The sequence below is a fragment of the Rhinatrema bivittatum genome, chromosome 3 (genome assembly GCF_901001135.1).
Source record: "Rhinatrema bivittatum chromosome 3, aRhiBiv1.1, whole genome shotgun sequence".
In the NCBI taxonomy this organism is placed as follows: Eukaryota; Metazoa; Chordata; class Amphibia; order Gymnophiona; family Rhinatrematidae; genus Rhinatrema; species Rhinatrema bivittatum.
The window spans coordinates 92,868,947-92,895,607 of record NC_042617.1 but is presented as its reverse complement, the minus strand read 5'-3'; the positions used below and the strand labels follow the sequence as shown (position 1 = coordinate 92,895,607).

General features: G+C 43.3%; 2 protein-coding genes across 3 annotated transcripts in view; both read right to left on the bottom strand.

Moving 5' to 3' along the window:
* CHGB (chromogranin B) overlaps positions 1 to 14,852 on the bottom strand; it is a 61,123-nt gene extending 46,271 nt beyond the window's left edge. The window contains 1 exon segment of the mRNA XM_029593487.1: positions 14,643 to 14,852. Coding sequence (XP_029449347.1) covers positions 14,643 to 14,697 — 55 coding nt within the window. The 5' untranslated portion in view covers positions 14,698 to 14,852.
* A 629-nt stretch (positions 14,853 to 15,481) lies between these two features.
* Positions 15,482 to 26,661, bottom strand: part of SHLD1 (shieldin complex subunit 1) — a 198,069-nt gene continuing 186,889 nt past the window's right edge. The window contains exons 4-5 of one of the 2 annotated variants that reach the window (XM_029593485.1): positions 17,016 to 17,082; positions 15,482 to 15,643 (exon numbers count right to left, since the gene is read on the bottom strand). In XM_029593485.1, the coding sequence (XP_029449345.1) occupies positions 17,047 to 17,082 (36 nt within the window). In that variant the 3' untranslated portion in view covers positions 15,482 to 15,643; positions 17,016 to 17,046. The remainder of the gene's footprint in view (positions 15,644 to 17,015; positions 17,083 to 26,661) is intronic. The other variant, XM_029593482.1, reaches the window with a different exon arrangement.

The window sequence follows — 26,661 nt, the reverse complement described above, 5'->3', positions numbered from 1 at the left end:
AATCCTTAGTAAAGAAGGCTCTAGGTACCAAGATATATGAAATAATTTGCTTTATCTGAAAAGGTTTCATTCATTTGTTAGGTTAATGATTAATAGGCCCAGTGCAGCTTACTCTTTGGGACCCATCCTCTATATTCTAAACCTGCTTCTGTCACATCCATGCATGAGGTCTCTGGGGTAGGGAATCTAAGAATGTCTTCTCTCTGTTGGTGGTACTCTGTTCTCCTATTATCTTTCATATTTGTGCTCTAGTTTCTGCTTCATCCTCATGTTATTTAATCTGTGATCTTTTGTTTTGTGTGTGCACTTTGATACATTTCTTGCTCTATGCTCAAACCACATGCCTTCTGTTTCCCCCTCTAGTTTTATTTGTATTTATTTATTCAATTTTTATACTGCAATCCTGACCCAAATGGAGTTGCCCAATGCAGTTTACAATGTCTGACTCCTAACCCATCATATATAAATACATCATAACAGTTAAACATAATGGGCAGTAAAAATTAAAACAAAGCAAAATTAAAGCAACCAAAATCAAAACAGTAACTTAAAAAAAAAAAAAATTGAAGCCAAGAAAGGCCGTCATAATCCTGCCACCCCTTATCCCCATAGCCCAGTTAGATTCAGATATCGCCCATTCCATTAAAAATCTTTGCCACAGCTATTTCTAGTGGCTTACCAAGGAAAAATCCATGCTTTAACCTTCTTCCTAAAGTGAGACAGTTCTGCCTATTCCACAAGGAAGGAGCCACTACAGAAAAAGCCTCTCTCTTCAAATGTGTTCTTCTTCATCTCTTTCACAGAGGGAACAATTAGCAATGTCCCTCGACTCTAATGCAACTGTCATTGTGAGCTGGCTACGTTCTCGAATCATTTTCTGCCTCCTTAATAGCTTCCATATAACATGTTTGGTTTTGCTTTCACTGCTTCTCTATAATAGCTATTAGCTGCTCTCCACCACTCACTTCTAATGTTCTTGTTGCGCCCAGTCATAGACGGCTGTGACCTCTCATGCTCACCTCTTTTTTCTCTGCACCGTCAATCATCGGGAGAATGGCAGCCTCCGCCAACCAACACCGACTTCCCTGGCGTCCCTGGGACAGCATGGGTGCTGCCAACTGCCATCTTACTTCCGGCATCCCATAGACGCATGCGCGCGCAGGGCCTGCTTAAGTATACATCATGGCGGAAACCTCGGGGGCATCCCCTCCCAATGACGTCAGCACCGCTAGTGCACTTATACCGACTGGCCCATTGCTAAGACGAGTTAGCAAGGAGTTCTCTCGCTTATTAAATCCGCTCTAACTTGGATCTTCTGTTCCAGACTCTACACCTGGCATTCAGACGCTCTGAGTAACCACTCCTCGGGAGCTCTTCCGCGTCTTGGCTATCCACTCCTCGGAGGGCCCTCCTGCCTGTGACCTCCAGACCCGCTCCTCGGGTATCTCTCTGGGACTTCCTTGTGTGAATATCTTTACTTTCTTCTATCAACATTGCCTGCAGATTCCATGGTGTACCCCGTTCCTCGGGCCACTACCGTTCTTCAGTCTGTCTATGCTACTCGTCCTGTCAGGACCTCGTCTTCCTAATACAGAATCTACGGCTTGATTCCTGCATTACAGACTGCTACACCTGTGATACCTTCAGTACAGTTTCCTTGGCATACCCGCGCTGCGGGCCACCACCGGATCTGCTCTCTGAGGTATTTTCACCAGCCTGCTGGAATCTCCTGGTGTACCCTGCGCTGCAGGCCACTATTTATTTAATTAATTTATTAATTTATAGTTTTTTATATACCACGGCACGTAATGCACATCACCTCGGTTTACAGCAAACAGTAATTCAGCCATAGGCTTTACAATAAACATAAGTGGAAAAAGCCTAACGCTTGTTTAACAGTTAACTACCACTACCAGAGCTTTCAACCAACATCACCTTCTTGACTACCGTATTTGCTCAAAGACTGTGTTTATTACATTTCCTGCTCCTCGAGTTATGCATTATCTTTTCTCCCTTAATAAAGTCTCGCTCACAGCTGTGTCCTACGTCAGTGAGACCACGCCCATCGACGGTGAGGCCCACGGGCTCCTCACTGTGGGCGGAGACATCTCTCACCTCGGCCCGGGGTTCACAACTTCATCAAACCATAACAGTTCTCATCTTGCTGTTTCATCTGCTTTCTTTCTAATCATCTAATCCTATATTTTAAAACTCATAGCTCCTCTGAAACCCAAGGAGCCTTACTGGACCTTTTCTTCACTCTCAGTCTGGTTACTTCTAACACTTCAGAAACGTTTCTATTCCATGTAGTAATTAAAGCCTCCACGAAGCCCTCCTCCTTAAACTGCTCTACAGGATTCAAAATATAAATTTTCCTTTATTTTCCCCTCAATCCACCTTTTCTGACCCCTTGGGTCTTCCCTCTCCAAGCGATGGGGAGTCAGGGTAAAAATGAAAGACACAACCTGATGATCTAACCAAGGGACCTCACTTTCCCCTAACACTCTAATTTCCCCTTAATGATTTTGAGCCAAACAAAAGAATCTAAAGTGTGACCTCCAGCACTCCAGCAAGTGTCGGGAAATTTACCAATTGAACTAAATCAATATCTAATAAAGAGGAAAGAAACCCTGGGCAGATAGCACAAGATTGATCTTCTGCCTGCAAGTTAAACCAGGACCACCAGCAAAGGTAACAGTTAAGAGAAATATTCACAATAAATTCTTGTGTTTGGTCGAGGCAGCTCTGATTAAAAACTGGTGGTTGATAGACAATTAAGATTCCTACCCTAAAAGCACAGCACAACTGAAGTAGCAAAACATCACAGCTCTTTAGAAAATCCCAGGCTAGTTGTATCATCTCCAATTTTTTTTTAAAGAAACTACAACCCACCATCGCCCTGGATTGAAACAATATTTTATATCCTGTCGGGCATAACTGAGACACAGCCATTCCTCCTTCTGGAAGCAGTTAGGTTTCTGTGATAAAAACCAAATCTGGTTTATCATCATTAATAATAGCATCATGCAATGCAAGTGTCTTATTTTGAACAGATTGTGCATTTAACAGTAAACAGTTCCAGTTATAATCTTTTTTCTTATCTGAGACTCATGTAACTGACTCAGGACTCACTTGTTACAGAATGCATTCACGTTTCTTAATTCTAAAATATTTATTTTTGATTCCAGACTTATCTGTCTTGCCTGGAAATGATCACAATCTGAGTCTTGGCAACTTCCCCATGTCCCCAAGACCTTTTCCAGCATATTGTCTTCAAAATAAGTGAAAAGATAAGATCAATAGATGCTTTAAGCTTGACTTCCAGTGCTCCAAGGAGCTCACTAAGGGGCATTCGCCTTTGGCTCACGCCTTTGGTAAGCCATCATTAACGGGATGGCTAACAGCATCTCAGGCTGTTCAAAAAGCCCTGGCAGATGACGTCAGGTGGTTGGCTTCCAAGTTTCATCTGGGGAGAAGCTAGGAGCTTCAAAGAGAGAGTCAAAGAGGGGAGAAATCAAATCAATTTGCAGAGAGTAGCAGAACAGCTGCATAGGCTGGGTAAACTGCATGGAGTGGCCATGGTTTGCAGCCCTAACATCAGGGATATGACTGCATCAGATTTTCAAGATGGTTGGAATAACCTTCATGGAGCACCTGGTTACAACTCAAACTTAGGCATAAATTTGCAATATCACACAATATTTTCAAAGATTTCCTCCCCTCAAGGAAATTAGCTACTCTGCATGCAATGCAAATAAAATAACATGGCTGACATTTGAAAACTTCTGCCAAGTTATTTTATCACATTTCAAGGAGTTATGGTTATTTGTTCCCAGGGACATCAGGATGCTAACGCCTGATAAAGAGGCCTCCAAAAGACTGCACCCTACCCCCAAAATGCAGACATGTCCCTTGGGGTCTTGGTAGATCCCAATGCCCAGCTCGGGGCCACATGTCGAGGCAGCCCCACAATAAAAAGTTTAAAAAAAACAAATGCAAAATCGCATGGTGTTGCCCTGCCCTCCTACCCTTTACACTAAATCTCCCCACCCCAACCAAAGACCTCCCCCAGTAGTAAATCCCCCTCCAGGTGCCTCCAAAACCCCTCTACCCCCAAATCTCCAATCCAAAAAAATGAATCCCTGGTGCTCTAGGGCCCCACCAGGCTCCTCCCCTACTCCCACCCTCAGACTCCCCACCTTAAAATGAAGCATTGGTAGTGTAGTGGAGGTCCAATATTTAAAAAAGGCTCCAGGGGCGATCCGGGTAACTATAGAGCAGTGAGCCTGGCTTCAGTGCCAGGAAAAATAGTGGAGACTATTTTCAAGATCAAAATCATAGAGCATATAGAAAGACATGGTTTAATGGAACACAGTAAACATTAAACATGGATTTACCCAAGGGAAGTCTTGCCTAACAAATCTGCTTCGTTTTTTTGAAAGAGTTAATAAACATGTGGATAAAGGTGAACCGGTAGATGTTGTGTATTTGGATTTTCAGAAGGCGTTTGACAAAGTCCCTCATGAGAGGCTTCTAAGAAAACTAAAAAGTCATGGGATAGGAGCCGATGTCCTTTCGTGGATTACAAACTGGTTAAAAGACAGGAAACAGAGAGTAGGATTAAATGGTCAATTTTCTCAGTGTTAAAGGGTAAACAGTGGAGTGCCTCAGGGATCTGTACTTGGACCAGTGCTTTTCAATATATATATAAATGATCTGGAAAGGAATACAACAAGTGAGGTTATCAAATCTGCAGATGATACAAAATTATTCAGAATAGTTAAATCACAAGCAGATTGTGATACATTACAGGAGGACCTTGCAAGACTGGAAGATTGGGCATTCAAATGGCAGATGAAATTTAATGTGGTCAAGTGCAAGGTGTTGCATATAAGGAAAAATAGCCCTTGCTGTAGTTACATGATGTTAGGTTCCATATTAGGAGCTACCACCCACGAAAAAGATCTAGGCATCATAGTGGATAATACTTTAAAATTTTCAGCTCAGTGTGCTGCAGCAGTCAAAAAAGCAAACACAATGTTAGGAATTATTAGGAAGGGAATGGTTAATAAAACGGAAAATGTCATAATGCCACTATATCACTCCATGGTGAGACTGCACCTTGAATTCTGTGTACAATTCTGGTCACCGCATCTCAAAAAAGATATAGTTGCGATGGAGAAGGTACAGAGAAGGGCAACCAAAATGATAAAGGGGATGGAACAGCTCCTCTATGAGGAAAGGCTGAAGAGGTTAGAGCTGTTCAGCTTGGAGAAGAGACGGCTGAGGGGGGATATGTAAGAGGTTTTTAAGATCATGAGAGGACTTGAACGAGTAGATGTGAATCGGTTATTTACATTTTCGAATAATAGAAGGACAAAGGGGCATTCCATGAAGTTAGCAAGTAGCACATTTAAGATTAATCGGAGAAAATTCTTTTTCACTCAACGCACAATAAAGCTCTGGAATTTGTTGCCAGAGGATGTGGTTAGTGCAGTTAGTGTAGCTGGGTTCAAAAAAGTTTTGGATAAGTTCTTGGAGGAGAAGTCCATTAACTGCTATTAATCAAGTTTACTTAGGGAATAGCCACTGCTATTAATTGCATCAGTAGCATGGGATCTTCTTAGTGTTTGGGTAATTGCCAGGTTCTTGTGGCCTGGTTTGGCCTCTGTTGGAAACAGGATGCTGGGCTTGATGGACCCTTGGTATGACCCAGCATGGCAATTTCATATGTTCTTAATATGGCCTGGAGTGCCTCCTAGCTCTGGGCCCAGTCAACACCATTTTCCAAAATGGCACCATGTGATGGGGCAAAGGTCAATCGATGCATGCTTCTCCCATGATAATAAATCGTGCTGCTAGACCGCTGCAATATTTTGTTGGGGTGGGGAAAAATCACAGGAATACCCCTCCTCACAATAAAATATCATGGCTTAGTAAATGAACCTCTTAGATTGTAAGCCTTCTGAGGACAGGGAAATACCAACTGTACTTAAATGTAACTTACCTTGAGCTACCACTGAAAAGGTGTGAGCTAAATCCAAATAAAGAAATAAATGAACAAATACTGGTATGACTATATCAGGCTTCCAAGAAAGCTGGGGTGACCTCTACAGAATGGCCATGATTATAACCTTAATTTCAAACAAGCATGGGGTGGCTGGTTGTTTCCAATATCAGGCTCACTAGTTTTGGTAGCTATTTGGATTATTGCAAAGCTTGGTGGCAAGACAGAGTGCGAGAGGGAGCCTGAGTTTTGGAGTAAGAATGAAAAAGGAAGATGACAAAGTCTGGAACAGCCTAGCAGCAGAGCTGGCGAGGCCTGCAGGGTAACAGAATACAAATATGCCTGGAACAGATATAAGGGACAGTGGAAAGGAAGAGGGTTGAGAGCATAGTGCCCTCTAAGCTGAGTGCATAAGCGATCGCTCATGCATTTCGGAGCATCGCTCACAGGTTTTATGTGGTTGCTCGCATACATTTTTCTTCGTGCTGTATGCAGAAACGCAACGCTAATGCTGGCATTCAAAAATTGTTGGTTTAAAAAAAATTGTTGCTCACAAGAAAAAAAAAAAGTGCACTCACCTAATCGCGCCTTGGGTGGAGCACTGGTTGAGAGGCAGCGTAAGTTTAAGTATGGTAATTCATTTGCTCAGCTACGCAAAATTGTAGAAAAGCAGAGAGGAAGACAACTGGATAGATTGAATGGTCCAACTGGTTCTTATTAGGGAGAGCATAACATAACTTAAGAAATTGCCATACTGAGTGAGACCAAGGGTCCATCAAGCCCAGTATCCTGTTTCCAACAGTGGCCAGTCCAAGACACAAGTACCTGGAAAGTACCCAAACATTAAATAAATCTCAAGCGACTGTTGCTTATTAATTAATAGTAATTTATGGATTTATTATCTAGGAACTTATCCAAACCTTTTTTAAATCCAGTTACACTAACTGCCATAACCACATCGTCCGGTCCATGGGCAGGGCCGGAGCCTCCAGGCACAGCAGCCATTTGCCACTGTGCCCAGGATCGCGGGCCAGCCGTTGGCCGGCGCGCACAACCTACGCCTGCCCGGAACCAGGCACAACTTATAAGTTAAAGGTAAGGGGGGGTTTAGGTAGGGCTGGGGGGCGGGTTAGGTAGGGGAAGGTGAGGGGGCGGAAGGAAAGTTCCCTCCGAGGCCACTTTGATTTCGGAGTGGCCTCGGAGGGAACGGAGGAAGGCTGCGCAGCTCGGCGCATGCAAGTTGCACAATTGTGCACCCCCTTGCTGGCGCAGACCCTGGATTTTATAACATGCGTGCGGCTGCGCACGCATGTTATAAAATCGGGCGTAGATTTGTGTGTGCCGGGTTACACGCACAAATCTACGCCTGAGCATAATTCTTAAAATCCGGCCCTATAGTTCTATTTTCCAAAGATTTTTTTTCTTATTTTGTGTGGATGGATAAAATCTTTGGAAACTAGGGCCATTTTATAAAGCCAAATATAAATATTTTCTATTCTACTTATAAACAATTCCCTCTTTGATTAATTCAACTGATTTGAATTGTTCATCTTTACATAAAATGAGATGTTGAAAATTTTCAGGAAAATAAAAATAATTAGTATAAGCCAGATGAAAAACAAGTGGCTGATCAGCCATTTCGGTTCAGATCCTTTCCCTAACTATGCTCTTAATAGTCTTTGTTATATTTTGGAGAATAATATTCACAAAATTTCAGTAATCCAGTGAAAATGGTTAAAACTAATTTTGAATGATTATGAGGACAAATCCTTACATCGTGATTTTTTTGCTACTGTTTGACATTTGTTTAAGAATAACCTAGCTGTGCTTCCCTGGAGCATTTTTAAATGAAGCCTTGTCTCCATTTTTAAGAAAAGCAAGTTTTAAAATGGGTATTCTGTCACACAGCGTAAAAAATGAAAAATGTATGCCTCCAGGTTTACTGACATTATTCAAATTATAGAAGACTGCAGAAAAATGCATGCTCAGGAAAGGTTATGGATTACTGTATCTCTCAATGAATCAGTGCTTTGCTTATTTTTTTTTTTTATATTTCAGTAGTATCTGCTCGTCATCAGAATAACTTAAGCAGAACCTTCTGCTAGCTAACATGCAAACCTAGGCTACCGATTTCGTGTAGCCAGCGCGTGCCGAGCAGCGCAGCCTACCTCCGTTCCCTCCGAGGCCGCTCCGAAATCGGAGCGGCCTCGGAGGGAATTCGCTAAAGCCCTCCCCTCACCTTCCCCTCCCTTCCTCTACCTAACCCACCCCCCCCTACCTTTGTTGGGGGATTTACGCCTCCCAGAGGGAGAAGTATATCCCCGTGCGCCAGCGGGCCGCCGGCGCACCTAGACGCGACCCGGGGGCGGTTCTAGAGGGCGCGGCCACGCCCCCGAACCGCCCCGAGCCGAAACCACGCCCCCCGGGCCCGCCCCGAAACGCTGCGTCCCACCCCGAAAACGGCGCGCCGCTCGGCCCCGCCCCCGACACGCCCCCTCGGAAAACCCCGGGACTTACGCGAGTCCCGGGGCTCTGCGCGCGCTGGCAGGCCTATGTAAAATAGGCGCACTGGCGCAAAAGGCCCTGCTCATGTAAATCCGGGCGGATTTACGCGAGCAGGGCTCTTAAAATCCGCCCCTATGTCAACTTGACTAATAGCAGTTTATGGACGTATTCTCCAGGAACTTATCCAAACCTTTTTTTTAACCCCAGTTTCACTAACCTACCTAACCACATCCTCCGGCAACAAATTCCAGAGCTTAATTGTGCACTGATAGAAAAGGTGTTTTTTTTTTCTCTTATTTGTTTTAAATGTGCTACTTGCTAACTTCATGGAGTGTCCCCTAGTCCTTCTGTTATCTGAAAGAGTAATTAACTGATTCACATTTACCCATTCTTATTCTCTCATGATTTTATAAACCTCTATCATATCCCTCTCTGCCTTTTTTTCTCCAAGGGGAACAGCCCTAACCTCTTTAGCCTTTCCTCATAGGGGAGCCATTCCATCCCCTTAATCATTTTGTTCACTCTTCTCTGTACTTTCTCCAGTGCAACTATATACTTTTGAGATGTGGTGACCAGAATTGCATACAATATTCAAGGTGCAGTCTCACCTTGAAGAGATTCAAAGGCATTATGGCATTCTCCATTTTATTCATCATTCTGTTCCTAATAATTCCTAACATTCTGTTTTCTTTTTTGACCACTGCAACACACTGAGCCGATGATTTCAATATATTATCCACAGTGATGCCTTGATCTTTTTCCTGGGTGGTAACTCCTAATATGGAACCTTACATTGTGCAACTACAGCATGGGTTATTTTTCCCTATATGCATCACCTTGCACTTGTTTATATTAAATTTCATCTGCCATTTGGATGCCCAATCTTCCATTCACTCAAAGACCTCCAGCAATTTATCACAATCCGCTTGTGATTGAACTACTCTGAATAATTTTGTGTCATCTGCAAATTTGATCACCTCACTTGTCATATTCCTTTCCAGATCATATATATATATATATATATATATATATATATATATTGAAAAGCACCGGTCCAAGTACAGATTCCTGAGGCACTCCACTCTTTACCTTTTTCCACTGAGAAAACTGACCATTTAATCCTCTCTGTTTCCTGTCTTTTAACCAGTTTGCAATCCATGAAAGGACATCGCCTCCTATCCCATTAATTTTTAGTTTTATTAGGATCTCTCATGAGGAACTTTGTCAAGTGCCTTCTGAAAACCCAAATACACTACATCTACCAGTTCAACTTTATCTACATGTTTATTAACCAAAACAAATTTAGTAGATTTGTGCGGCAAGACTTCCCTATCTGTATCTCATTAAACCATGTCTAATCTATATGTTCTCTGATTTTGTTCTTTAGAATAGTTTGCACTATTTTTCCTGGCACTGAAGTCAGGCTCACTGATCTATAATTTCCTGGATCACTCCTGGAACCCTTTTTTAAATATCGGGGTTACATTGCCACCCTCCAGTCTTCAAGTACAATGTTCTATTTTAATGATAGTTTACAAATTTTTACTAAGTCTAAATTTCATTTTTGAGATTTTTCAGAACCCTGGGGTGTATACCATCCGGTCCAGGTGATTTGCTACTCTTCAGTTTGTCAATCTTGCCTACTACATCTTTCAGGTTCATTGTGATTTGGTTCACTTCATCTGAATCATCACCCTTGAAAACTGGAACAGGTATCTTCCCAATATCCTTATTCGTAAACCACAGAAGTAAAGAATTCATTTAATCTTTCCACAATGCCCTAATCTTCCCTAAGTACCCCTTTAATCCCTCGATCATCTACAGTCCAACCAACTCCCTCGCAGGTTTCCTGCTTTGGATAGATTTTAAAAAGTTTTATCATGAGGTTTTGCCTCTACAGTCAACTTAATTTCACATTCTCTCTTAGCCTCTCTTATCAATGTTTTACATTTAACTTGACAGTGTTTATGCTTTTTCCTATTTTCTTCAGATGGATTCTTCTTCCAATTTTTGAATGAAGTTTGTTTGGTTTTTTTTACTTCATCTCGCCTCTTATGTTTACATTTTTTTATTGGAGAAATTGAATAAACAAAAGCCAAGTGCACAGTGTTTCTTAAGTACACTCAGCCACATGTCAAGATTAAACCAATAACATTTTTCAAACATTTTCATCCTGTCTAAATGCCTATAATCTTTTGGCCTTCCTTCCACCTTTCTTAATGTATGGAATACATATGGACTGCACTGCTCCATTTTTTTTCTATTTCACTCATTTTATCAAATTTTTCCTTTTGAAAGTTTAGTGATAGACCTTTTAATTTACATATTGTCCCCCTTCCAGTCATTAGTTCAAATCTGATCATGTTTTGAACACTTTTGCCAAGTGGCCCCGCCACTGTTACCTTTCTCTCCAAATCCTGCGTTCCACTAAGTAGTAGATTTAAAATAGCTCCCTCTCATTGGTTCCTGAAACAATTGCTTTATGAAGCAGTCATTTATTCCATCCAGGAACTTTACTTCTTTAGCATGTCCTGATGTTACATTTACCCAGTCAATATTGGGATAATTGAAATCTCCCATTATTACAGCACTGGCAAATTGGTTAGCTTCCCTGATCTCTCTTCATTTCATTGTCCATTTCATCATTTTGGCCAGGTGGACGTTAAAATACTCCTATCGATATACTTTTTACCCAGCAGACATGGGATTTCTACCTGTTTGTAGCTCTTGAGGACCAGAGTTGGCCTCTCCTGATCTGCTATATCCAATAATATATTTTGTGCTCCTGGATAATACCCAATTTTTCTTTAAAGCTTCCAACAGTATTGTGCATAGAACTTTACTAGACATTTGATGTCAGGCCATGATCACTAAATAATAAGATAGGAAATTTAACTTTCACAAAAACCTATTTTGAGGTTTTTGATTGTTACTTCTTTCTGTTTTGCATATTTCCCAGTGTAAACAGATTGTGTTTGATTAATCAAGGGTTCCCACATACATTGTGCCTAAGAGAAAAATCATAGCTATTTATAGGTAGTAATCATCCTCTTACTGGGCAAAAGTACAACTTCCTAGCTGCAATTATCTCAGTTTCCATACATTCACTATATCCCTCGAAGGAGTCCAAAACTGAATACTATGCCCCAGTTGAGGTCTCATTGGAATCTAGTAGAGTTGCACAATAGCATGATCCTTGAACATACTACTTCCTTTTGTACAGATACAAGTACTTGCTGCTTTTTTTGCAATGCACACTCACAAAAGACAATCACTAACAATTATTCTAAGATATTTCAGCAATTCCACTATTAATTTCATTACTAGTCACAGCACATTTATTAACATCTCCAATAAGCAATACATTGCATTTGCCAACATGAAAGTCCATATGCATTTTCCTTGCTCAAACTTCTAATCCATCCAAATCAATCTGTACCTTTGTTATAGCCTCAGATTTGTTAGATATGCCAATCATTTTTATTCTAGTAAGAAACATAGCAAGATTCTTTTCAAATGCATATTCTTACATTTACGAGCTTAGGGTTCGATTTTAAGACCTGTGTGCACATCCACGTGCGCCCGGTTCCCGGCACGCACACATGGATGTGCCGATTTCATAATATGCGCCTTCTGGCACGCTCATATTATAAAATCTGATGGTCGCATGCACATGCGCATCAGATTTTAAAATCCATGTGTGCATGTGCAGGCTGCCTGCAACTCGCATGCTCAAGGGGGAATTTTACAAAGCAACACACAGTGACGCAAGTAGGGCTTCCCCATTCCCTCCCAGTCCACTCCAATTAAGAGTGGACTGGGAGGGAACTTCCCTATACCCCTATCTGACCTTCCTACCTTTTCCCCTCTCCACTCTGACCCCCACCCCCTAAGTATTTGTTTTTTAAAATTTTACTACTTACTTCATCTTCGGAGTTGAAGTAACCTTCACACGCCGGCTGGATGCCCACGCGCGCTTCCCCGGGACAGCAGCTAATGACCAACCCACCCCCTCCCTACCCAGACCACACCCCCTGGCCCGCCCCTTTGGAGAAGCCCAGCACTTCTGTGCATACCAGGTTTATGCGTGTGGCTGGGCCCATTGTAAAATGTGCGCAGCGTGTGCGAGGCCCAGCCGCGCGCATAGCCTTTTTAAAATCCAAGCTTTTATGAATTCTGAACATAAGTAACATCCTTCTTTTTCTATATCAGCAAGGAGCTTTTTCTCCTTTTGTAATTGCTCACTGTTTTATGTTAGACAAATTTTTAGTCACCTCAAACATTTTCTCAGTTAAATCTGTGTTTCTAAAATTATTCTGCAAACTTCTATAAACATACTGTTAATTGCTTTGTCAAAATCCAAATGCATCATATTATCTACATAATAGTAACATTACTTTTACCGGCTATGCCCTTTGTAACTTTCCTGCTACATTTATGTTAATCTGAGGACCAGTTTGCACTGAATCTATGTCAACTCCCCGCCATTTGTCATCATGTTTGTGTAAAACTGTGCTATCTTTCCCTTCATCGTTGACTTTAACTTGCTTCCTGCAGCAGAAGTGGGTCATCCTGGTGAACAGTTAGGCTATTTTGCATTTATATTATATGTCAATTAATTTGTTCTTGTCTCTAGAGAGTCTTTGAAACATATATTTATCTAAGATTCTTGAGCATAAGTGCCTGGAGATCTAGAGTCTATTAGTGCTTAAAGTTTTACTTTAAAAAAAAAATAAAGAGTGTCTGGTTTAAAATGTGCGCTACCCTGCTGTCACTTTTTCAATTGTTATTGATAGATGCATTAAGTCGCAAGATTGGCGATCCGCTAACAATCAATACAGCAGCAGTCCAAAATTCCTTGGACCCTATAATAAAAATGGGCAGGTTGGAAGGTGGTTGGGAAGGTGGCGACTTTCAAAACCTTCAAACACTTCGGCTTAAATCTTTTAAAAAATACGGGATCATTTTTTGGCCCGAATGAATTATTGAGGAACTGATTGATGCCACTGTCTGGTTTTTATGAAGAGAGATAGACCACAGGAGAACACGGTAAAAGAAAAGAATACTAAAAAGATAGATAAAAGAAAAGTCTAGCCTCTCGACAGATGGCGTAATCAACAAAAGAAACGCTATTCTGAATCCGTGGCTTAAATTCCCCTCCATCATTAGAAAAAATAAGTGAGTTAATAGAGTGACTAGGAGACAAACAGCAAGGAAACGAAAAAAAAAAGGTAGATTTTTCAATTTGAAAATCATGAATTATTCATTTTTTAATTTAGCTGCGGGTTTTTCTAAGTAAGGACCTTAATAACTGATTAATGCCAGTGGAGAAGCAGGATCCGCCTGTCATTTATTGGTTATTTGCAAGCTTCTTTCCTTCCGTTTGGTCATGGATTCGCCCTCACCGTCCTTCTTACGAATTAAACGTGCTCGCTGTCCTCCTTCTTGCCCAATTCTCGGATGCATGGGAGACCCTCGGTGTGGTGCACTTTAATTTGGTCAGGGGCGAAATATTTTGGTGACCCCCATCCCTCTTTTTGTCTTCTTTCTTTGTTATACTCCACAAGTAGCTTTTGTCTGTTCACAGCCGTAAGTAATCAGAAGAGACAGTCCCGAGGGTAAAAATCGGTCCATTTTCTGGAATGAAATCTCTTGAATCGCTATATAAACTCGGCATCAGATAACAAGTCCCCCTTGCATAAGATGTCCTTAATTTGCGTTAGGGCATGGAAAGAAAAACTCAGCGAGAACAGATCAAGGCAAGGAATGAGAATCGCAACGCCGAGACTACAAGATATAACCCCCAGCCCTCGCCTTTGGCTGTCAAGTCCCTCTCACCTCCCTGTTTCCCCACAACATTCCCCCGTCACTGGCTTTCCTGAAAGGCACGGGCAGGATCAGCAGCGGACAAAAAGGAGCAAGCTCTTCCCCGGGCTCATTTCCTAGGATCGGAGGCAGGGGGGGGGGGGAAGATACCCCCTTTCCAGCCCCCGTCGCCGCTCGCCCTTGGCGGTGCAGCCGCACGGGCTCGCGCGCCTCATTGCTCTACTGAGCTGCTCGCTCGCCCTGCTAACTGCAGCCCAGGCTCCGAGGCTGCTCTCCGAGGTGCTGAAGGCTGAGCCGCACTTACCTGCCAGCGCGGCCAGCAGCAGCAGCAGCCCCAGCGCCGGGGCGGCGGGCGGCATCCTCCTCCTCCTCCCAAGGCGACCACACCTTCCCGGCTCCGGCAGACCCGCGGCTCGCCCCGCTGCTTTGGACCGGGCTGGGGGCTGGGGGGGGGGGGGGGGAGGCGTGGAAGCTGCGGGTAAAGGCGGCGCGCTCGAGTCCTCGCAGCCCTGCCGGAGAGCGCTCTGTAACGCTGCAGCTCCACCGCGCGAGCTCTTTATATAGGGGACGGCTTGGAGGGAGCTGGGGGGGGGGGGGGGGGCGGACCCGGGACTCTCACCCTAAAGGGGATCCACCGCCCCCCTCCCCGACCAGAGCTGCGTCAGAATGTGCGCTCCCTAAAGCCTGCGCGCCTTGAAACTTCCCTCCCCGTGCCTAATTCACTTCCCTGCGCTTTGCTACCGGGCTTTGTTAAGATGACTGAGGCTTGCACGATCCACACCTCCCGTTATCGCTCTCTTACCTGACACCCGGGCCTTTTGCCTGTCCGAGCTTCGTACCAAGTGAAAGCCCGATAGGAACCACAATGTAAGAAAAGAAAAAGCGCTCACGCAAGAAACCTTTGAGCACATATATATTAATGCTACCTGTTTATGCAATGCATGTAAATTAGTAACCATATAAATAAAAAAAAAAAACTGTTGTGGAAACATGATGACTGCAGTTTCCACAACGTTTGCTGAAAGCCTATGCACTTCCTTACAATTAAAATACTGCATAATGTAGTAAATCATTGTTCCTCTGTACCTACCCAGTACTACTAGTTTGGAATCTAGAATGACATAATTGAAAATAAGATTTATGTTCTTGTGTTATTGAACCGACCATCACGCATGCTGAATTCCTAAAACAGAAGGGCTTCGGTTCACCTCAGTTTATTTTTTGGATCTGGAGAGTCGGGGGACGGGTTGAATAGTGACAAAAGGCTTGACTAGTAATTGCTGGAAAAGCAGAGTGGGGAGATGTCTGTCAAAAATAGAAAATGTGTATTATGACCTAAACAACATATTTGGAATAGGAAAAATGTGAAGGCATCACCTATACTCCATTGATGCTTACTATTCACGCTGCCGACATCCATATATTTATTTTATTGGACTCTAGGAGGTGTCAGACACAAATCTGTTTAATCCTGCCAGAGGTGAGCATAAATTTGAGCTGAAGCACTGCCACACCCACACCACTTCCACTTTTTTTTTATACTTGACAATAAAATAAATAGGACACCGAGCTGTGCCGTATCATTGTGCATATTAGATAACTCATCCCTTTCACACAAAATATTAACTTGTTCTCATATTTAAAAAAAATGGTTTCCCAACCAAAAAGATATTTTTAAAGAGCATCTTTCTTGGCTAGGATGGTGATGCTCATCTTTCAAACACATTTTTGCCTATCTATATATCTTTCACCCTCTCTCATAGCTAATCTCTGTTTATTTTTCATTTTTAAAATGTATTTACTCCTGACTTATTTAGTCATATCTCTATTCATATTTCCACCTCCTCCCCCCCCCTCACACACACACACATTTATATATATATATATATATATATATATATATATATATATATATATATATATGCAAATGCTTTGACTAACTCATAGCACACATCCATGAGACTATGGATCTAAAATACTTCATTGTAGCAAAGGACAATTACAGTACTGGCCTACTGCACTGCTACAGTGGCAAGCAGGAGTCACCTGCACTGATTATTCATTCCACTACTACATACAGACCTTAAGCATTCAAGCTATTATAAACATATATGTCACACCTCTCCTTCATACCACACCACCACAGACCATGACATTTTTCTATGGATACACATGAATTCCATAGAAAAACTGAATGTGAAATTTTGCTGTGGGGGAGCTGGTGCAGTTATATTTTTGTGCAGAGTGGGCAACAAAGTCATGTTTTGCATATTGGTTTTCACAAAATTCATAATTAATGAGCTACTTTGCATGATCTTCCATCACAGTAGCTCATTATGAATTTAAATAAAATGTATTGTGTAGCAGACTACGAACAAATTTTTACTACTGAAAAGGGCAAAGTTCATGGAAAAATGCATAAACTAGGATTTGTACACAAAACCATATCAAACCTAGGAATTTCAGGATTTCCATATATTTTTTGTATGTAAAGCCCTATTTGCAATTTTTTCACAAATCAGTACATTAGCTTTAAAGCTAATTCTACTGATACTGTCAATTAAAACTTATTTACAGAACAGAATAGATATTAAAGCATCCAAAATATTTAAACATGCTTCTTCTTCGATGTTGGTTCATGGAAGGCTGAGTAAGGCTGGAGTGTGACTATAATTACCTCTGCAGCTGAGGAGCGAGTGGTTCTGGTTCTATTCTAGGTGTAGGAGCCACATTTCTTTGTGTGACTAAAACCAAATAGAAAAAGAAGTATAAAGTTAAAAAAAAAATAAATATATATATATATATATATGTATCAACCCTATGTAAGCAAATATGAAAGGTATCTTAAACACCATGGGGCCAATTAAAAATGCCTGTGCCTAACTTATCTGGCCAAATTTTATCTGGCTAAGTTAAGCTGATTTCAACTGAATCTAGCCAGCTAGATTTTGAATGAAAACCATCCCAAATCTAGTAGGCTAAAACATAGCTGGTTAGAATTAGGGTTATCAGACTTTGGATACCTAAACTTAGCTGGCTAGCACTGAAAATCAGTATTGGTCAGCTAAGACTTTTCTCACTCATCCAAATAAAGTAAAATGTGAAGCCACCAGCTCAAATAAAAAGTGAAATGAAAAACCACTAATCTCTAACCTCCCAGAAGCCCCCAGAAGTTCTCCAAGCATGGTTTTCCTCCTCTCAGCTAGACATCCAGGATTGTTCTAAATGTAGTTGCTTGGAGCCAGTAGGTTTATCAAAGCCCTTGATCTAACCAGCTGAGTAATAACTTTGCCAGCTAGATCCCTTTGAAAATCATCTGCCAGGCTTACAGGGAAGGATAAGAAGCAGACAGCTAATGGGAGTGGCCCACACTGGAAACAACAACACAGAAATCAAGTGCTGAACATTTGATTTCGTGTCAACACTGTAAGCAAGTGAAATCTCACAGCATTGCAAAGAGGGAAAGAAAAGCTAATAGAATTTTGAAGAACAAGATTATGAGCTGTAGACTGAAGGACAGCTCTCACTCCCTTCCTTCCTACTCCTACAGTAACATTCAGCAAACATATTGCAAACAACTGAAACTGACACTACAAGAATGCATTAAGGATGACAAGAGATAATCAGTGTTATTATATGACACCTTGACTGGACTTACATGTAAAAAAAAATAGAAAAAAGCTGTCATACTTTAATATAAGCATGCTCTACAAAAGTGAAAGCATATTAATTCATTCTTGCAGCCGGATATTTGCAAACATACAGCCATGCGAGCATTTGATGCAACAGAAACAAGTAAAATCACTGCATGACTGTACATTTGCTAGTGCTACCCTCTTAAAAGAGGTACCTTCCTGCAGCCATCTTGTCATTATTCTTGAGCTCCATAATCTGGAAGCAGGTTGGCCTACTCACTAACCCATATCAAGATGGGGCTTTAGTCTCACCAGTATAGGTCTTGAAACTAAAAGCAAGTAAAAGATGACATATAACTATAAGTAACCTAACTACATTTTATAGCACTTTACTTGTATCAACAGAAGTATTCACAGGGAGGACAATTTTCAGAGTCATTTCCACGTGTAAATACGAATTTACATGCATGCATTTTCCGTCTGAAAATTGTCCTTCCTCAATATGGCTAAAAATGTTCCACAACAGGGTACTTTTAGCTGCATTTAGAGAAAGCATTCCCAAGGTTGTGCTTAGGTCAGAATGTATATAGACTGCATTTTATAATCTCCATGGGTTACTTTCCATGAAATAAGAACCCAATCAAAACACAGATGTAAATGTCTGTGGTGTACTTGGTACCTGAAAGAAGTTGGGAAGGGCAAGCAAGAGGTTAAGAGTGAGAATGAGAGTGAAGGGGAAGAGAAATGGGGGGAGACAGGGAGATGGCGGTTAGAGATTGAGCAGGATATGAAAAGGTGCAAGATAAAGCTGGAAGACAGGTGCTAGGGTTTGTGGACCCTTCACCCGAGGTGGAGTTGACACCACCTGTGGGGGGTGAGTCCCACAGGTCCCCACCATTGGGAGACGAGGCCAGATGGGAAGCAGAGGCTGTGTTAGGGCTTGTGGACCCTTCGCCCGAGGTGGAGTTGACACCACCTGTGGGGGGTGAGTCCCACAGGTCCCCACCATTGGGAGACGAGGTCAGATGGGAAGCAGAGGCTTTGTTAGGGCTTGTGGACCCTTGGCCCAAGGTGGAGTTGGCACAACCTTTGGGGGGTGAGCCTTACAGGTCCCCACCATTGGGAGACGAGGCTGGTCGGGAAGCAGAGGCAGACAGGAGCTTTGCTAGTACCAGCCCTTGTTCCCCGCAGGTTGAGCCCTTGGGTGCTGGGGCCGGCTGGACTTAGGTGGGCCTCTGTGTGGCTGGTCCCGAAGAGCGGCCGAGGTCAGAGGCAAGTGGCAGAAGGTGGTGGTCAGGTCCGGTCAGAGGCAGGTGGGAAGTAGACACAGGGCCCTCAGAGGCTGGAGCCTCCGAGGCAGGCACGTGGAGATCAGGACCTCCGAAGCGGGAAGGCTGAGATCAGGATCTCCGAAGCAGGAAGGCTGAAACCAGGACCTCCGAGGCAGGAACTCCAGGCAGGGAAACTGAACAGGAATCTCCGAAGCAGAGACACTGAAACAGGAACCGGTGAACTCGTTGCCAAGTCAGTCAGCTGAAGCTAGAAGTGGTCTTTAAATAGGCCGGGAAGCCTGATGTCATCCCAATGCCCGGATCGCGTTTTCCCACCGATGGCCCTTTAAAGGAAGCAGAGGCGGCATGCGCCTAGGCAGGGCCCGGATGGAAGCAGTGGTTGGCAGCGTCCCGGGCACTATGCAACCTGCAGAAGGGTTGAAACTGGAGAGGAGCGGCAGCAGGAACTTGCTGCAGTTGCGAGGATGCCAGAGGCCAGGGGGAGCAAGAGGCTATGGGTGAGTGGTGCTGGTCGCAGCTTGCTGCAGCCGGTGAGCATAACAATAGGTGAGATGGAGAGCAGTAAAGAGGTGTTGAACAGCAAAAGGACAAGTGGAGATGAGCAAAATGAAGCATAAAATGAAAGAATGTTGGGAAGAGAGGTGGAAGGGGAAGGAGAGAAAGGCAGAGACAGAGAAAGGTAAAATGGGAAGAAAACCAGGAAAAGGATGCACTAGACAGACAAGAGGACAGATTGCTAAATCATATGACTGGACATAATTCTCAGATAAGAAAACTGTTTTTAAAAAAAAAAAAAGCTGATAAATAGCAATGAAAGAACAAATGTATAGAATAGTTTCTGTTCAGTTTAGTATTAATGTAATGACGTATAGGATCCTTGTTTATGATACTAGGAAGCATGCCTTCTTGTAAGTGGCTTTCATATAGGCAAAGGAATCTATGACAATATTAGAGTCCCACTTTCAAATGTCTACTGCTAAAGAAATGTGTTGGGGAATTCTTTTTTTATGTATCTGGGTGGAAAAACATGAAATTGGATTTTCATTCCTATCACATCTCTTTTCAGAGATTAAAGTGGCAGAGAAATGCTTCATCACACTGCAGCACCGTAGAAGAACCCACTCTGGAGTACTGAGCTGAGCATAATTTTCTCTATTTATTCTCAGCATGTTCTACTCTACAAAGCTTGCCACTTCTCTTGGCCTCCCTTGACAGTGACTGTGCTAGATTTGCTTGCTGCAGGCAATCGGTGTATCTTATTTCTCATAACTGTGCTGGTTGTTATTTGACTAGATCAATAGCTTTTGAAATAAGATTTCTTCCCCTAAATAGGACTTTCTTAATAGAGTCATGAAACTATTTCTTGTTTAGTCTGGCACAATAGAAATCAGCTAAATGCTAGGACTTTCTACCTTTCATCTCACCTCTCACTTGAAAAAACTTGTTGTGCCAAACTCATTGAAAAAAAAAAAGCCATTCTGAAAAAGCAATGAAAGAGCAAGTTCAGAACTGTAATGTAAATATTATGGACTCGGGAGATAGTACTTGTGCTTCGACATTGTAAAATAAAAATTCAGCAACTAAATATACCATAATTTGCTATTTCAATGAGAATCGGGTTTATGGTTTGCATTGAAGATACAAATCGCTTAATAAGGATGCTGTCTGGTATTTATGTAACATATTTTTTGAACATGGAGAATTAAATAGGGTAACATGGAATTTGTCTGACATTCAGATGGGAGCATATATTTCGCCCAGTCGCAGACTGCGACCACTAATGCTTACCTTTTTCTTTGCTGCCTTGTCATTTCTTGAACGAATGGCGGTCTCCGCCAACCACCACCGACCTAGCTGGCATTCCCGGGACGGCGTGGGCGCTGCCAACCGCCATCTGATTCAGGAATTACCTAGACACGCGCGTGCACGGGCAATCTTTGTACACGTCATGGGGGGAACCTCAGGGGCATCCCCTCCGGATGACGTCATGTACCTGCTGCACTTAAGCTGGCTGGCCCTTTGCTTTGATGACTTACAGGTCGATACAGTAATGTGCAGTTAAAGATTGCCCGTCTGTAACGTGCTGGGAGCGCACAATACAGACGAGTAAGGCCATCCAGCCATACAGTCTCCAGTTTCACGCGTCCTTAGCGCTTCCTAAAATAAACACCTAACCCTTTCCGCACCCAGCATGTAAATGAACGAAAAAGCTGTATAATGAAGGAATTAGCTATTCCCCTCCGATACTGTAACGGGCGCTGATATTATCTCCTTAGGAACGCGCTGTTTTGCCGCGGCCTTAACCTGTTAGTTTACCGCCTCCCCCTAGTAGGAGTTAGGACTGTGTAACAAATCCATCGACACCGCTTAAGATACTCAAACACAATAAAACAATAAGCCTGGCACCTTCCTTGATGTAGTACGTCCCGGATGCCCCCCCCCTCCCCAGCGCACCCGCCACTACCCCTTTCATCAGCTGCATCCACCCATTATGCCCCTCACGGGCATGCCCCGCTTCACAGAGCGCTCCCACTCAAATCCGTTCATGGGTATATACCCTTTCGCCCCCCTCACAGCGCCATGCTACCACTGCGACCCGGAGGAGGTGAGGCACAGCGGCGAAGACAGACGGGAGAGGAGAAAAAGCAGAGCCGAGCAAAGCAAAAGCGTGCAGCAAGCCGGCGAAATAGACCTGCGAGCAGAGGCAATAGCAGCGGTTCGGTAAGCCTGGCACCCTCCTTGATGTAGTACGTCCCGGATGCCCCCCCCTCCCCAGCGCGCCCGCCACTACCCCCTTTCATCAGCTGCATCCACTGCGACCCGGCAGCCCCGTGAGGCCTACAAAAAAAAAAAATCCCCGGCTCCCGCGCCCCCGCACTGGCCCGCCGACTAAACCCCCCCCCCTCCTCCCGATCGGGCATGTAGGCGGCAGCGACGAAAACCAAAGCAATTTTTTTTTTTCAAAAAGCGACATCACACATTGCATAAAATAATTTCTCCAGCCTTAAAGCGACAATTTTGGTTTTTTCCAAAAGCAACTTACTTTTGGGATCTGTCAAGATCCCAAAAGTAAGTCGCAAAAGTAACTTACTTTTCTGAAGCCATCAGGAACATGATCTTAGCTCCTCCGGACGAAGACGAAGATGGCCGCCTGCACAGGGAAAGCGTGCAATTGGCAGCTGAAGACGTGACGTCACGTCTTCAGCGGCCAATTGCACGCTTTCCCCCGTGCAGGCGGCCATCTTCGTCTTGAGCTACGATCGTGATGGCTTCAGAAAAGTAAGTTACTTTTGCGACTTACTTGACAGATCCCAAAAGTAAGTCGCTTTAAGGCTGGAGAAATTATTTTATGCAATGTGTGATGTTGCTTTTTGAAAAAAAAAAAAATTGCTTTGGTTTTCGTCGCCGCCGCCTACATGCCCGATCGGGAGGAGGGGGGGGGGGGGGTTTAGTCGGCGGGCCAGTGCGGGGGCGCGGGAGCCGGGGATTTTTTTTTTTGTAGGCCTCACGGGACTGCCGGGTCGCAGTGGATGCAGCTGATGAAAGGGGTAGTGGCGGGCGCGCTGGGGAGGGGGGGGGCATCCGGGACGTACTACATCAAGGAGGGTGCCAGGCTTACCGAACCGCTGCTATTGCCTCTGCTCGCAGGTCTATTTCGCCGGCTTGCTGCACGCTTTCGCTTTGCTCGGCTCTGCTTTTTCTCCTCTCCCGTCTGTCTTCGCCGCTGTGCCTCACCTCCTCCCGGAGCAAGGCTGCTTTCGCGCCCTGCTCCGGGAGGAGAGACACAGCGACAAAGCAACAAAGACTTTTCGTGTTTTTTTTACACTTCCTGGTACCTGTCATTCCAAATGCCATTTGAAATGACATTTGAAATGACAGGTACCGTCGCACCCTGGTTACTGTATAGGCGCTGTATTAAGCGCCTATACAGTAAAATGGGTTACGCGGCCATAACCCTTCCCTACCGCTTTAAAGCCGCGGCATGCATTTGCATGCGATTAGAGGAGAGTATCGGGGAGTTAGTGAAGAGAACTGTGCGTGCGGGGAGGAAGGGTGCGCCTGACACTGCCGCACTGTTTCTACCGCGGCCTTACTGGATCGACCTGTTAGCAAGGAGTTCCCTCGTTGCTGAATTCTGCTCCATTCTTGGACTTCTGGTTCCAGACTCTACACTTGGCGTGAGATGCTCCGGGTACCCGCTCCTTGGGGGCCCTTCCTCTTCTCTGGCTATCTGCTCCTCGGTGGGCTTCTGCCTTGGACTTCTTTCTATCCCGCTCCCCGGATCTCTCCTGGAACCATCTACTGTGAGTACTTTACTGCTAGGAACTTCAACTACACCAAGCCTCCTTGTGGGATCCTCTTTGGTGTACCCCGTGCCTCGGGCCACTACCGCATCATCCCCAATATAAGTCACTCCGGTATACCCTGCGCTGGAGGTCAGTACCACACATCGCTACAGGAACTTCTTCGCGGTTCCTGCACCTCAGACTATCATCTCCTTACCACTACTGAGACACTTCTTCGGCGTACCCCGCTCTGCGGGTCACTACCGGATCTACAGGTCTGAGCTACAGCTTCACTACTGAGAGCTACCCGGCGTATCCTGCTCCGTGGGCCACTACCGGATCTTCACATCAGAGGTATCATCTCTGGGGTATTCCCCTCTGCTCTGAACTGTATTTACTGCATCTCCCGCTCCGTGGGCTGTGCCTTTCTTCTTTCTTAATAAAGACTCTATTCCACAGCTGTGTCTGACACCACTGAGACCGCGCCTACTGACGGTGAGGCTCACAGGGCTCCTCCCTGTGGGTGAAGAAACCTCGCACCTCAGCCCAGGGTTCAAACTATTACAAGTTATAACACATATAATAAAGAATCAATTCAAAATTCTCTCTCTACATACGACATGAAATATATCAGATACACCAATAGTGATACATATATGCAAATATAAATGTATTAAAATTGTTATAATACAGTACAGCATGCAAGTTACATATTCTGCAATGCATGTAAGATACTGTATATTTGGATGAAGGCTGACAAATTTCAGTGTATGATGTATTCTGAAATGTATATGACACATGGGAATTGACAAGCAGTAAAATACTGTGAAATATGTACTGATGCCTTTTCAGCAGTAATTTTGCAATATCACCGATAAAAATGTCAATAAATATGTGCATGTTACACCAATTTTCAAAGCAGACATATGCTCATATGTCTGATTTGAAAATTATCCTACCAAATCTACCCTCATAAGTTTTACTTGCTAAATCATAAATTTTCTCTGAAAATGTACATACATGAGGGTCCATATTCAGCTGTTGGCTGACTAGAAAAGTTAGCCAGATAAACTTTTCCAGCTAATTGCTAATTTTGCCGGGGTATTCAGCAGTATGGTCACATAGCTATCTAAAAATCAGGTGGATAAGTTATCCGGCTACGTTAGTCAGATAATGCTGAAAATCAGCATTTATCTGTCTAATTTAGCTAGACAGCCTATTCCCTCACTCCACTCCACCCCTGAATGAGGTAGATAACATGTTAGGTGGCTAAGTCAGAATTGGTGAGTGCAATAGGATTTTCAGATCCCACCATTTGTCTGTCTAAGAGCAAATTTAGGCCTAGATTCACCATTTTGCTATACATTTCACCCGAGAAGTGCCCTGACAGGCTTTTCCACATTTTGGGCTGCTATCAAGCTAGGTCGAGAGTACAATGTACAAATCTCATCTTTGTGTATCTTTCCTCACTCCAAATCACATCAAATCTTCACTGATGTGTACTGTGCTGTTCGTACCTCTGACTGTGCATGTAAAACTGTCCCCCAAAACCTAGATCACCACCAAAACCTCACCCCGAGTTACTAGTTGCCCCCCTACAGTGGTAGAAAAAGTTGACTAATATGTGTGCCTCCCCAGAATCTCTGTCTCTGTCTGTCTGTTTCTCTCTCTCTCAATGGGATTTGCAGTTTTTAGCGCAAATCCTGTTTTGGGCATATTGCACAGCATAACACCATGAAAAAAAGTATAGGGCTAGATTTTAAAAGCCCTGCGCGCGTAAATCCTCCTGGAGCGAGGGGGGCGGGGGAGGAGTTAGGGAAGTGTTCGAAAATATAAGTTTTCCTTTTTTTAATCAACCAAAGCCAACAGTAAAGGGAAGTATTTAATGCAATTATAGGGCTGTCATACTACAAAGCACAATTAAATCAATGTGATAAATGTGAAGATGGTAGGCAGATAATGAGTTCATGGTATACCAAAAGGGATCTGATGTACATTAAAATGTGTATAACTTATACCAAGAAGTATATGACAAACTGAAATTTGTATAACAAATATAATGGATATATTTATAGATTCATTTCTATTAATGTAAAATAATGCGTTACATGTACATGAGGTATGTGGGGACATTTGTTTTCAGTTTGTATTTTATTTTTACTAGGAATTTATCAGTTAATTATAATGAACAACAGGAGAAAATTGGTGGGAAAAAATGACCTTTTTTTCCCAACTGATTTTTCTCCTATTTTTGTTTGTTATAATAAACACTGACACATTTCCAGGAAAAATAAAAAAAAAAAGCCAAAATCAGAGTTCCCTAGAGATAAGCTAAAATGAAAACAATATATCAGGAAAGAAGGACATGACATTTTGTAACCAATCTCAAAGCAATCTCTGTACCAGAAAATGCCCCCCCCCCCCCCCCCCCCCCCCAAAAAAAAAATTCCTAAAAAAGGTGCTTAAAACCACAAGGGTAGCCCAGAAGAGAACTGAAGTATTGCAAAACCAAAGATAAGGCAAAACAGTCAGAAATCAAAAGGAAAAAAACAAAATGTGGGTCCACAACAAAGGGATTTTTATTGTGATAGGAGCTTCAATTAAGTCTTTGGTAGGTATTTGGGGAAGAGTAAGAACGACAGATACATCCTCCAAACCATGCAATTCAATAAGATTTACAGGATCTGTAGCTTAAGAATCAAGTTTCATTGCAGGAAATGTGGCCTCTTGAATTACATTTCCCACTCTGCTCAATGCAAAACAAAACAGCTTCAAGAGTTCAAACGCTTGCAGAAAGACCATTCCCTAGTACTCCTTTTTTTTCAGATCCAACCAAGAGTTTACCACAACTCACAGTCTCCAGAGGATGACTGTGTCAAGGGCACTGAGCAGGAAGTCAGGAAGTACAGGGAAATGGCCTGAACAGGGAGGGAACAGGAAAATAGTAAAGCGGTAACTTTCAAAGTGACGTACTGATTTTATAACTTGCACGCATTTATGGGTGCATGTTATATAATTGGCTCCCCATGGGTACACGATTTTATATTGATGTGCACACTAATACCATTTCGAGCGCATAAGTGGGGGGGGGGGGGGATTTTAGTAGATGC